The sequence below is a fragment of the Pteropus alecto genome, unplaced genomic scaffold (genome assembly GCF_000325575.1).
Source record: "Pteropus alecto unplaced genomic scaffold, ASM32557v1 scaffold5, whole genome shotgun sequence".
Lineage (NCBI taxonomy): Eukaryota > Metazoa > Chordata > Mammalia > Chiroptera > Pteropodidae > Pteropus > Pteropus alecto.
Window position 1 is genome coordinate 4,774,817 of NW_006441953.1, and position 14,871 is coordinate 4,789,687.

The 14,871-nt window shown below is 29.1% G+C and overlaps 1 protein-coding gene across 2 annotated transcripts in view; it reads right to left on the reverse strand.

Moving 5' to 3' along the window:
- TBCK (TBC1 domain containing kinase) overlaps nt 1-14,871 on the reverse strand; it is a 159,761-nt gene that overhangs the window by 106,639 nt on the left and 38,251 nt on the right. For both annotated transcript variants that reach the window (XM_006918893.3, XM_015595020.2), the window contains exons 6-12: nt 9,732-9,873; nt 5,990-6,050; nt 4,776-4,837; nt 4,461-4,522; nt 3,354-3,502; nt 2,270-2,408; nt 891-990 (exon numbers count right to left, since the gene is read on the reverse strand). In XM_006918893.3, the coding sequence (XP_006918955.1) occupies nt 891-990; nt 2,270-2,408; nt 3,354-3,502; nt 4,461-4,522; nt 4,776-4,837; nt 5,990-6,050; nt 9,732-9,873 (715 nt within the window). The remainder of the gene's footprint in view (nt 1-890; nt 991-2,269; nt 2,409-3,353; nt 3,503-4,460; nt 4,523-4,775; nt 4,838-5,989; nt 6,051-9,731; nt 9,874-14,871) is intronic.

Below are 14,871 nucleotides of genomic sequence, written 5' to 3' on the forward strand. Positions count from 1 at the left end.
GTTATTGGCTAAGGTTAGATAAATAGGTCAAAGATCAGAATAGAAAGCCCAGAACCATATCCATGCATACATGAAAGAGATGACATTATGGATCAAAAAAAGTAAAGAGCAAATTATTTAGTATACAGTGCTGAGACAAGGAATTATTTCTTATGAGTGAAATATGATACTGGATACCTACTTCACATCTAACTAAAAAAATTCCAGGTGGATTATGGACTAAATATGAATGAGAACACCAGAATCTTGCAGAAGAAAATATAGAAAAACATTATACGAAATATATGTATAATCTTGCAGAAAAAAATATAGAAAAACATTATACAAAGTATATGTATAATCTTGGTATAACTTTAAATAAGTTACAATAAGCAAAATATATCACATAAAACACATTTAACTATAAAAAAAAGCTGATAAAAAATTCAGAATTCTATTCACTAAAAGACTCAAAAAGTTAAAGTAAAACCACAGATTAGAAGATATTTGTACGTCAAATAGCCAACAAAGACTCCATATCTGGACTACAGTTTTAAAAGTCCTCAAATGAGTAAGAAATCACTCAATAGAAAAATTGTCAAAAGATATGAACTAGTCATGTATAAAAAAGGTAAGCAAGTAGTCAAAAAAACATGAAAGGACTCATAGCTGTACTATAATCAGGGAATTAAAAATTAGTATTATAGCAAAATACCATTCCCCACCCTTTACAGTAATAATTTTTTAAAAATTTGATGATATCATGCATTACTAAGTATGTGGAAAAATGAAAACCCTTCTCTAATAGTGGTAAAAAGAATAAAACAATACAACCACTTTGTGAACACTCAGAGAATATAAACTTAAAAAAAAAAAAATCTGAAGCAAATTTGCCAAAATGCCATTCTTACATTTCGTAGCTGGCATAATGACAATGTTACAGTGGTATCATCTAATAGTGAGCTTCTATCTCGACCTTGTCCAAAGCTTTCACCATCTTCAAAGAGAAAACTGAAAAAAGATTTAAAAAAATATTATTTTAATAAGCACACAAAATCTGATATAGTGTTTTTTCTAGAAAATGTTTTTTCTAAATCATCAATCCCTTACTAAAGAAAGAAATTTCAGATTAAATGAGTTAATAAAAAATATATAAGTGCTAGCTGAAAATTCTCTAAACAATTCTCATTTTTAAATATATGGTAAATTGGTAAGAATATAGTATATAAAGCATTTTAGAAATACAACAGTAGAATTTATACTCTTTATTCAGGCAGGTTCAATGCTAAAATTACTCTCCTGACACTGTAAATGTGATCCTGAGAAGTTTATATCAGTAAAAAATGATAAAGTGAGGGGGAAAAAAAACTATCGTAATGATAGTAACTTCACAGGAGAAAGAATATTGAATGATAAATGCATAGAATCTGTTTAGAATTTCAGAAAATTACTTTCAAGAATTTATTTATCCTTCAAACCATTTATTCTAGGAATTTCTATCATCTTATTTCCCAATTTTCTACTAAATTTCATATATGAGCAGTATAATTGAAGTTAATATTCAAAAATTATTTTAAGAGCTAAATAGAGAATCAACGACCTATTAAAATAATTAACTTAAGTATTTAGCATATGAAGAAAAAAATGATCAGCAGATGATTTCTACAGTTATCTACAATGATCAAGTCTAGTGTGAAAATCTAAAATTAAAATTTTAAAGCATTGGCGGAAACTCAAGATTCATGTTCACCTGTTTATGAACAAAAAAAAATAATGGAACAGAAATAACTCTGGTCCTTAGGGTTGTATTGTTATTTAATTTCCAATCTAACTTATGGGATGGTGTCCAGGAACTTATGCAGTTCTGTAGAGTTTTCTTAAGCTCCATAATCTCTGAGACAAGCAATGTACATTAACATTTACAAATGTAATTGGAAATAGAATATGGTTTCTCTTAATAGGCACACTAGTTGATTAACTCTTTTGAATATTACTATTCTTTCTGACCTGTATATTTTTTATTTATTAAACATTAATTATTATAAGATATTCCATAATGCTAATTTTACTTCAAATAAAAGATAAAGCGAATTATAAAAAATATTTATTAAAAGTAATAAAAATGTTAATGGGAACTGTGCAATTAGATACTTCAGCCACAAAAATAAAGTATCGACTTCCAATTGCTTTCATAATCATTTAGTTGGAATGTCTACCAAAAAATTTTAAAAACAGGTTTTTGGTTTTTATTTTTAGATTTTTTTCATTTCCAAAATTTTTCTTTTCTTACTTGGGAAGTGTACAGATAGGTGGTTTGGATCGAATGATTTCCTTGTTGACAAGCTCTTTCTCCAAGTCACCTCCAGCTAAACACCAAAGGTAATACACTTCTTCAATAGATCTTTCTGCCAGGTAATCGCTGTTTATATCTATTAATGGCAAATTAAAGAAAATCATAGCTATCTCACTTTCTATTTTTATTAAAAGGCAACAGACAATTATAGTTGATGTTCCAAAAAAGTAAAAAATGAAAACATAGTAAGATATCCTTTCTAATATTCATAGTATAAAATGCACAGAGAATGAAATGCAGACATATATATTGAATGTACATTCAATTTCTTTGAGCAAAAGTGGAATTTTTACCTTCCAGATCAGAGATATCTATATATATATCAGATATACTGAGCTCTGTGAGAAACACCTCACCATTTGGAATGAATGTTACTTGAAGATATAGTGTTAAGAACATAGTAGGAACACAATAAATATTTGATTGAATGAGTGTTTAGTAACTATTTTCTGCCATAACTTACCTCAGGGTAACTTTTTGGTATAAGCGTAACATACTGGTGCCACTAAAATACACATTTTGAGAGTTATAATCTCCACAGAGAAATAAAAGGAGAAAAGTTGATATTCTCTTTAAATGCAGAATACAATAGTATGTACTTCCAATCAATAATATGATTTTTAAAGATCATTTATAATAAATTATATGGAATATAATAAAAAATATTGATGTACTGAAAATTCCATTGGGAATTAGAAGACCTGATTTTAGTATTAAGGTTTGAAATGCTGATAGAACTTTGCTTTAACATAATAATTATTTTTTTGTGTGTGGTGCCATTTCTTCTCCTTGACTCTTAAAGGTCTTTCTCCAAAGTAATTTAAATTTAAAGGATTAAAATGTTAGCTAAGTTATATTTTAAGAACATCTAAAATTGTCTTTTAATTCCAAGATAAGCATCCATAAAGTTTCACTAATGTATTATACACATTGTTGATAAATTCTAAACTGAAACTAGGATAAGATTACTCTCTTTAAAAACAAGGCTTTATATCATTGCCTATGTCATATTTATCATTACCTTTACACAGCTGACTGATATCCTCAGGCAGAGTTAAATCAGCACATCTCAGAGAAGATGAAAACAGACTGGTAGGTTGTTTAAAGGGAGTGTATAAAGGTGACACTTCACTGAACACTTTATCCTGCATTAAATCATCTGGGGTTGGCCTTGAGAAACACATTTAAAATATAGAGCATGAATGAAAGTCATTAAAAATTTCCTAGAAAAATAACACATATTCAAGGGGAGAGTTAAAAGTCTTAAATACATCATTAGCGCAGAATATAAAAAAACTCTTCTTGACAGAGTCTAGAAGTATATCTTTATATAACTGTAAGTAGTAAATGCTGAATTTTTTACCTTTGTTGTATTTTTTGCATCTTATGATCTATCAAAAGTATTACATATGAGCGTCTTGATTTTTTACTTTTAGCTTGACTACCATGTACCTGCTTTATTAAATATCTTAAATAATAAAATTGTAAACATGATATCTCTTGGTTTTCTTCCTATTCTCTTAGTTTAATGTAGCATATTTACCTAAAATTATGCTTTTAATATCATTCCTTTCTTCCTATCATGTCTTGATAAAGATGTTTGTCTAAAGACAAATTAGAATACATTATCTTGAAATATTATATACCTAAGGGAGTTTAGAGACAACTGTATGGCTAACAGTGACATCATCAAATAAAATAAATAAATAAAACTTCTAAGAAATCCTTTTATATAATCAATAATTGTTAGCTTACTTCACCATTTATCCAAGTTCTTTGCTATAATACATATTACCCAAAACTTGTTCTCATTTCTCTTGTATCATTTGAGTCTGGAAATATCTACATCCCACAGTTGAGCTGATTTTTGAATTGGAGGCTAAGAAAGGAAGTAGTAACTTTTTTTGGTATATTCCAGTTTTCTCACCATGGTTTAATTTTTTTTTTCATCTTTTATTAACATATGTTAAAGCTATAACTATCAATTATGATACTGATGTCAATTATGTATTATTGTATATGCAAATATTGTTATTTAATCCATTAGTATTATAACTAATAATAAAAAAAATCAGCTACTTATATGTTAAAGATCTCAGTATAATCCCAGACTCTTAATAATACCAACCTCTTGGAAGGGTGGAAAGTGAGGCACTTCTTCAAAAGATCTATCACATTTTCAGGAAGCTCCTGGAAAATAAAGAGAGAAGAGAACTACTTAAAATGATCCATTCTAAATATATATTTTACTCAAATGTTTGCTAATCTAGGATGTAACGATTTTTTAAAAAGTCTTTATTTGGACTTTACCCAAATTATTATTAGTTTGTCACTCTGAAAAAGCAAATGTCTAAACAGACATAAACGTAGCTTTAAAATAGCTTGCTGTTGGATCCCAAACATTCAAAATAAACAAATCTGCAATAACAGATTAATGACAAACCTTTATAATGTCCAAACAACCATGCTCTTCAGCCAGAACTATTAGAGTGTCATCTACACAGTCTATAAAACAAAAAATTATATGAATTAATGCTGCTTTTCTAATTTATCAGACTGGGTACTGAACTCTATTTTTTTTTTTTTAATCATGTAATGTAGTTTTAGAACTTTGAATATTTAAAAGCTTGTGACTTTTTAAACTTTCCTCACATATTTTGATAAAAACTTCAACACTAAATATTAATCGAATCACAGATACTGAAAGGTAGCTCAAATATAAGTGAGATAAAGCAGTGATTCAAGGAGGTAAAGATGCTTGCTTGTTCTTTCACTCTTTAATGAATATACGCATATTACTCATTTAAATAATTTATTATTTTTTGATGATTATAAGGCTAATTTATTTTATTATATATCATTTGGAGAATGTACACATATTTCTCTAGGGATTTAAACTGTAAGTTTAGTCCATAGACTACATTTAGAAATGTCTGACACTCTTTAGTAACTATATTATCAATCTTTATAATTAAATGTAGCAAAGAGTAAAATGTTATGTAATTTTATTTATAATTCATTATTTAATATTTATTAATACATTCTGTACATGTCTTTATTTGTAAACCCTATTAACCTGTACACCAATCTGTCATTCTCTTACATGAAGTACTCTATCACTTTTTTTTGTCCTTTTTACCACACATGCTTAATTTATTTCACTCTGAAGTAGGTAACACAAATTCTTATAAATTTGAACTACAAGTATTCAGATCTATGTGTAAAATATATAACCTTATTATATGAGAAAATAAACATTTTTCCTCAGACATAGTCACACAAATCACAGAACAGAAAGCTCAAAATTTACGATAAATTGTCTAAAGGTAAACTGCTATAGAGAAGTATAATTTCATATTCTCAAATTTTGATTTCACAAATTATTTTACTTGGCTAGATTATGAAGCTAATTTTATACTTCACATCCATCCACATTATAATTCCTTAGTGAATAAAGAAAGCTCTACTGTAATAACTTCAGAAGGCACTTCTTTAGCTGTCTTGTTAATATCTATAACTAATCATGAGAAAATTGAAGAAAGTGAGGATATTTCAGTGTACCGCTATTTTAGATGAATATATATCTTCAGTGCGTATAATTACTGACAGTCATTAAAGATTAGATTTATAGTTGAAAGATAAATCGTTGACACTTACCCAATGTAAGCAAAAATTTTAGTCTTTCAGAAATATCCAAACTCTGAAATAATTTTCTTCCCTAAACAAAATGAGAAAATAATTCAAGTTAATGTATGCATTTTTCTTTTCTAGGGAGGTCTTTTTTTTTTTTTTTTCAGAGCTGAAAATGATTTTATCAGGTACTTCTATTTCTCTCCAGAGGTTTTATCAGATTTCAAAAGTTAGTTCCACTAAGAAAAAATTATTGGTGATATATTGTTCTTTAAATTGTTGCATATTTAACATTTCATATATCTAAGGATTATTACATTCTAGTTTGACCTCAGTCTATCTGCTTACTATTTATTTACCCTGTGATGAACACAGCATACACTCGATGCAGTTAAATTTGAATACTTGCAATATAGTGAACACACTTTGCCTATTCAGGTCTATAGACTGACTCATGTTATGTCCTTACCAGTAACTTTTTCTTCATGTCTATCGAAATTCCATATATCTAATATCTCATTTTCATGCCTGAATGTTAATTTTGTGAGTTAAAGAATTTAAAATTTAAAATTACTTTCTCTCAGCACTTTAATGGCATTGAATGTTTCACTGTTTTCTCGCTTCCACACTGCTTTAAGTGTCAATCTAATTTCTACTCTTTGTAGGCAATATGTCTTTTGTTTCTGGCAAGGTTTAAGATTTTCTCATCTACACTGATGAATACATCAGACTTAATAAAGGCAGTTTAGTGTTTTGATTAGAGTACAGTTTTAAATGCCGATTGATGGGTACAAATCTGCTCAAATACTTGCTATTATGTAAGTAGGACAAGTTGATTAATCTTTCTATACCTCAATTTCCTAATCTGCAAAAAAAAAAAAAAAAAACTAAAATAATGAGGTAAACCTCATAAGACTGGTGTGAGAATTAATAGATGTTAAAGAGACTAGAAAAATACCTGCCTCTTGATAAGTGTTGAATAAATCTTGCCTATTATTTCATTATTGGTTATCTTCTAAGAGTTTATTTTTTGTTGTTCATATTGTTTTTCTATTCTCCTTACTATAAACGGATATTAGAAAATCTGAATCTATCTTCCCTGTCTTTTAAAATTTATTTTATATTTTTGATCTCTTTATCTCTTTGTGTCATATTTTGGAAGAATTACTCAATTTCATCTTCTATTTTCAGTCTGGCCAGTTTCCAATGATCAATCTATTTCTTTACTTCAATAATTACACTTTTTTTTCCCCCTTAAAACTCTTAGCTGGTTCTTTTTTTTTGACTAAATATTCTTGATTCATAGTTTCCATAATTATTTAATGAATAGTATTGTTTCTTTTATCTCTTAAAGAACATTTATTTATTTTTAAAGTCTTTTCAATGATATAGATTCTTCTGCTGTTCCTTTTTTATTGTAGAGGTCATCTTTAGATGTTTAGTGTTTCTTAGGTATATTCTCATTTTTTAAAATACAGAATTCTATACATTTTTTGGACTATGGAAACTTCTGGGTGGCAGAGTGGCTGTACTGACTTTCTGGTGATATGGTAAGAGTTCTTAGCAAAATGGTCTTGGTATAGCTTCTTATCTTTTTCCTTAGAATTTCTAGTGTACCCAAAGTTCTCTTTGTTAGTTGTTGGTATGCTATTAATTTATATCCTAATGTTTTATATCAAATCTAAGGGTTTGATGAGGCAAAGGAAGATTTAAGCTTATGTTTAGTTTGTCATCCTTAAACTACACTATCTAAACTTTGAGTATCACTTAAAATGTCATGAAGCCCATATGATGGAACTAATATTCCCTCCCTTGGTATTCACACAGCTCTTTGAGTTTATCTTCAAAGTTTATGGATTTGAATTAAATTATAAGCCCTTTCACAATGTGTCTTAATCACAGTTTATTCCTTGTTGCATTTGTCATGATGCTATACATACAGTAAATACTCATCAACATTTGTTGAATTGAATTACTCATATAAGACATATCCAGATTATCAGTAAAGAGTTTAGATATATAGGTGATGGTAATAAAAAGGAAAAGCTGTATATTTCACATTTACACTTAGGTATACTTCACATTCATATTCCAATACACTTTTCATTTAGGCTATGATTGTAAGCAAAAATGAGATTTACTATCATTTCATACCAATTAAAAGTAAGATGGTCTAGACAAAGGATAGGGAAGAATCAGAAAATCTGGAATTTTCCCTTAGAAAAAGCAGTGCCAATATGTAAACTACAAAAGTTATTGAATATTTTAATATTAATAATGAAAGCTAACATTTATGAACTGTTTGCTATGTAACATCCTATACTACGTACTTTAGATACATTATTTTATTAATTTTTCCAACAACTTTATAACATAGACACTATTATTATTTATAGAAGTGGAACCCAACCCTTGAGAAGTTAGGTTAGCTACCCGAAGTCACATAGCTATACTTTGCAGCATCAGAATTCAAACTCAATTCTCTCTGACTACAGAAGCTTATCTCTTAACTATTATGCTTTACTACCTCTGCTGTTGAATTATTTCTTAAATATATAAAATGAGGAAAATAATGTCTATCTAATTTGTAGATAGAGTAAAAATCAATGAGTTATTATTTTCAAAATATTCTGAAAACCCTGGGAAGACAGAAACAAAAGCTAAATAATAAAAATTTCTATCTCAAAAGATGTCATAGTCTAAGTAGACAAATTTGACAAATGTTATAATAGAAGAGGAGAACAAAGAAGATAAGATCCAAGGCTGGCAGGTATTTGGAAGTATGATCAACAGATCATTAGTTGTCCCTTCAAAATTATTGCCATCTTGGACATGACATATTGTCAGTTGTCCCTCCAAATCCATTCTCAACATTTTTTCCAAATATTTAAGTGTCCAGCTAAAGATTATATTTCCTAGTCTCTCCTGTATCTATATGTGGCCACACGAGTAAATTGTCACAAGTGAAAAGTACAGAGTTGATAATTACAACTTTTAGATCATATTCTCAAAGACAGTTACCATCAATTCACTCCTCTCCTTTCTTTATAGCTAAAAAAAAGTTGAAAAAGGAAACCAGTTGTTGAGAATGGTGGAGCCATCCCTGATAGCCTGGTTTCTGCATGACATTGTGGAATAAAGCCCACCGAACCCTCACTGAACTATTACTATTACACAAGGGAGAAAAACATCTATGTTCTTTAAGTTATTGAATTTTTAATTCCTTGTTTTTAATAGCAGTTTAGTCTTTACCCTAATAAATATAGAGGATATCTGGGGAAGGCCTCATAAAAAGCCAATGTACAAAGTAAGTCTTATAGGAAACATAGACAGTAGGAGAGGAGAAGTTATTTAAGAAGAAAGACTACCACAGAAAGGAGAGAGCATGAACATATCGAAGAATATAAGCAGTTTTAGTGTAAACATTTCTAAAAATGTTTAATTTTTAACATTTCGTACAATGTAAATTTTTTATGCTTACTACAAGTGTAAACATTTCCAGAGATACCAAAATGATATTTACACTTAGTAAAATGTACATTTACAATTGGTTAAAGTGTAAATATTTCTAGAAATACCAAAATAATAAGCAAATTAATTGTTAAACAGGATTTTGTAAAAAGTCAAATTGAGAATTAAGCTGTTTCTCCTCATATCTAGTCAACTAGCAAAGCAAAAACATTATTACTAAATAGTTTCCCTATCCACAAAGATTATTCTAGTAAACATATAATTTCTTTTTATTAGTTTAATATTTCTTTATACATACCACACAAAGCTCAAATAAAATGATTCCAAGAGACCATACATCTGCTTTGGGGCCAGAAGGCAATGGTTTTTCACTTGGCACGTGATCAGAGGTTTTGAAAATTCCTTGTGCAATTACCTCAGGTGCCAAGTATGATGGATACCTATAATGATATATTAAAACAAAATAATTACTATGAATACAAAAAAGGAAAGAATAATACCTTTTACCTCTGAAAACAGTATTTATTACTCTGAGTAGTAGCAATGTCAAAATCTATAAAATATATATATTGAAAAGACCCTCTCCCGTTTCTGTACTCCAGTCACTCATACATGCATAATGTATATATAAACTTGACTACCCATCACCACTGTCCCACAAGGCAGCGTACTAAACACATTACTCCATACCTTCTTTTTTCACTTAAAAATATATTTTAGAGATCATTCTATAAAAATAAGTATAGCTTTGCCTCATTCTTTTTGAAAACTGCCAATGATTTTATTATATTGATATACTTTATTTATTTGACCAAAATTTGATGAACAACATTTTGGAAGTTCCATTCTTTTACTATTACAAACAATGCTGAAAAAATATATTATAAATATTTCATTTATCACAAATAAATGTATAACTGATAGACGAATAACTAGATATTAAGGTATATAAATTTTATTTTTTTATTCTCTCCAAAAGAAATGTGTTTCTCTTTTTATTTTATTAACTTTATTGGGGTGACATTGGTTAATAAATTTATATAGGTTTCAAGTGTACAATTCAAAAATATGTCATATTTATATTGTATTGTATGTTCACCACTCAAAGTTGAATTTCCGGGGGTGGGGCAGGTAGATAAGGTTAAAGGGGGTCAAATATAAGGTATATGTATTTTAAACTTGATATATGTATTGCCAAGTTGCCCTTTCACATTGTAGCAATTTATAGTCTCATAAGTAATATGACAGTGACTATTTCTCTTTACCTTCACCAACATAATAAGTTTTTTAAATTATTTTAGTAAATAATGAGTATATACAAAAGACAGACTATTAAATATGAATAAGGTATGAAGAATAAAGCTTCAATGAACACCTGTGTACCAAACAGCTTAAGTAAAGAACACCTTACTATTCCTAAAGGCCCATCTCTGTTTCTCCTTAAATGTGTCTCCCTGGTATCTCCAAAAGGAACAGACAGTTGGAATGTCTATGTTTATATTTCCCTTCCATTTCATTGTAGTTGTACCACATTTGCATCCCTAAAAAGTACATCAAAAAATATGTTTTATCAAACATATTTCTCAACTTTATATTAGTGACAGTATTCTTCTGTGCTTTGAAAATGTCATCCATATTGTTGCGTATAGCTGTAAGTCAACTTTTACTTCATTTTATGAATATGTCATTATGCATTCTAATGTCAATCGTTATTTGTTTGCTATTTTTTAAATAATATAAACAGTATTGCTCAGAAAACTGCATACAGCACATCTGCAAAAGTTTCCCCAAGGGTATAAATCTAACATGAAACTTCTAAGTCATAGGACATATACACTTTTAACTTTATGATATCATGCCAAAGTTTTTTCAAAAGAGATTGTACCAATTTATATTCCCACTAGCAGTGTATGACAGTTCCTATCCCTTACTACTTCTCCAATACTTGATAGTGACAGATTTCTAATGATTGACAATCTGGTATGTGAGACCTATGTATCGTTGTGGTTTAAATTTGTATTTCCTTGAAAATTAAAGAGACTGAGGCATATTTTCATATGTTTATTAACCATTCAGTTTTGATATTGTGAGACGTGCCTGTTCAAGTCTTTTATCCATTTTTCTGGTAGGTTGTTGTGTTAGGGTCCCCAAAACAATCCCCGCATTTAGAGATTCACTAGGCCTCATGGAACTTAGCACGTAGATGTACTCACAGCCAAGATTTATCACAATAACAGCTGGATCACAAGGATAAGCACTGGTCTTGATATTATAAAACTTTGTTCGAATTTCAGTCCTAGTGCTTGTTCTATATATATATATAATTTGGGTTCCTTAATCTGTAAAATAGAAATACTAATGCCTACCTCATAAAACTGTTATAAATACTAGTGAATACATATACTTTTAATAAAAATGGAAAATATGACAAATGCAATGCCATACTTTTATCATCACCATGATACAACCAGAAGACAAATCATTCATTTTCAATCCTGGTTTCTAGCACATCTAACCACAAAAATGAAAGTATGGATAATGAAAAGTGAAGTAACACTATGGATAAATTGTTATATCTACAACTTCTGACTGGTGATCTTAACATACAGGTGACCTTTGCTTCAAAAATTCTAATTACCTGTTCAATCAATGAATGATTAAATTAATTAATTAAAACAAGAAGCCCTAGGATTGTTTTTAAATGCAAGTTATCTCCTTTTATCTCTTCTTTAGCATAGCATTTTAACACTCAAAGAAAATTACCAGAACCTTGCTGTATGACTGGTGAGGTAAATATAAGTGACTTTCATAATCTGTTTGATGTTTTAACACGGTATTAAGCTACTGGCCAGCTAAAACAAATGTCCATTTTCTAACTCTACAATATTTTGAAACAGATGTTAACATTTTACTTTGTTGTTCTTTAATATTTGTCTTTTGAATCAATTGCAAGCTTCTTTTAGTGTAAATATTTTCTTTCATGCCTTAGCTGTTTGATCACTTTATTTTTCCTGGCTAATGTTTCACATTTTGCTCTTTAATACTTTCTGGTCAGACCCTTTAGGTCTAAGACTTCAAAGTAAACCAAACCAAATGGCAACATAAGACCAATTCTATCCAAGCATTTTAAATTGAAATGTAGTTCTTCAAAAATGCTTGATCTGCTTTAAGAAAAATCACTTCCTTTCTCCTAGTCATCACTAAAATCCTAAAGCACCTTTAAGTAAAAGGTAAAAATTAAAGTAATTCTTGTTTATGTCTTTGGCGTTCTTGCTCACACAAATTGATTTAGACAAAATGAAAGCAGCAGCAGCAATCACATTTATTACAGCTCCTTAAAAGCCACTTCAAAAGCAATTATCACCCATACGATGAAGATACTAGATAGAGCTTTACTATGAACTTTTTATCATATTCTAAAGTTTACAGAAGCAAATAGTGTAGGCTATTTTTTATAAAATATTGTTTTAGTGTTTATAAAAACAATTGTTTGTTGCCTATGACCACCAGTTTTGGATATGCAAAACTTTAAGATTATTAATTTATGTACCTAAATAAGTAGGCCATTAAAACAGAAAAATTATTTGTTAAACATGAGCTTCTTAAGAATAGTAACCTATCTTATTGATTTTTGTCTATTCAGCAGCCAGAAAAGAAGGTGCTCAATAAATGTTTTCTTAATAAATAAAGGAAGTAATGGCTAAACAGTTTAAGATTAGCTATGTCTTAACAAAAGAAAATTTTAGGTAAGGAACCTATAATCGAATTTCTAAAGATAAAAGAGTAATGTATAAATGAAGTCTTTTAAAAAGATCTCATTAAGTTTTTAAGCAATATTCTGCTGTAGAAACACACTCCATAACTCCAAACCACAATTCTTAGGAATGGAGTGAAAGAACTTATTTTAGACATCTCAAACAGCAAAACACAAATGGATACTACTAAAAAAACAACCACGTAACAATTGAAAAATATGATTAAAGAAGGTCTCTAGATTATATAATGCTATTGTATAAGTTTTAATTTCTTGATTTTGATCACTGTTTTGTGGTTATGCAAAAAAAATTCCTTACTTTAGGAAATACAAGAATTTAGGGGTAAAGGCCATTATAGGTCCTAATGACTTCTTAAATGATTCAAAAATTATATTTATATACACACATGTATACATACGTATAAGAGAAAAGAAAGAGATAAAGCAAATGTAGTGAAATGTTAACATTTGAGGAAGCTGAGTGAAGGGTATACAGGAATTCTGTACTATTTTGTAACTTCTATGTATCTTAAATAATGTCAAGATTAAACACTCAAAAAATAAAAGTGTCATATTGTTAATCCATTTCTCGTTTAGAAAAAAACAAGTGCAGCTCACTACCAGCGTTAATTTAATTTTATATAAACATGCTCTTTATGGTTGAAGCAAATCTGACTGATTTTCAATGTAAAAATAAAATATAAAAACTGTTCTTGGAATTATAAACAGAACTTGTCTCTAATACTAATGTAAGAGAAATGTATACATAAATCAGACTCATCTAATGAATCTTCCACTAACAACTGTTAGAGAACAATGTTAACATCACACATAAGAATGATACATCTTCTAGGATTTGAAATTTTCAGGGATCGAGAATCACTACATTTTGTAAGTGGAAATACCACTACTAAAAACAGAATGTTATAAATAAAATGATGTCATTTGTTTCTAAAGACTATCAATATACTAGAGAGATGAGAAAATAATAATAAAAGTGAAATATTTCATGGTAAACTTTGGGAGTAAGGTCAGGACTGTAATCTGAGAGTTATCTAGGGGTAAGCGCTGCAGCAGCAAGTGCTGCCGGCGAGTATTCTCAGGGCAAAAGGGAAATATGTTAAAATGTTCGAAAAGCAACCACATGATAAATATAGCACAAAAACCTATGTCAAAAGCATATAATTGAATATAGGATGAAAAAAACTTTCATTCCTTTCTTGGAGGCCAACATAAACCTGGATTTCTATATCAGAAATGATCAAATAAATCTTTCAAACTTAAACACAGGCTTTCAGGTACAGAATCTATCCCATTACCTCTGAAATCTACAGTGACTCAGCTTGAGTCTTAATATACAATTATACCTTAGAGAATAGGGAGTTAAACTCTGAAACAAAGAAAAATAATACAACAGGGATTTTTCTGTCTTCTGAAGAACACTCATGATCATCAAGTGAGAATCTAGTCAGGCTTCTAGCCTCACATTTACCTAATTCTGAATGAAATATAATTAATTAGTAAGCCATATAGGTGAACAAGGTCAATAATCTGTTAGTCTCTCTGCCAATTCAATGAAAGATCAACATCAGAGAATTTCTGGATGCTGGGAAAAATTCATTGTCTACTCTTTTAAAAGCATTGGAAAAGTAAGGTATGTTAATAAAGAAAACATAGTTGTCTA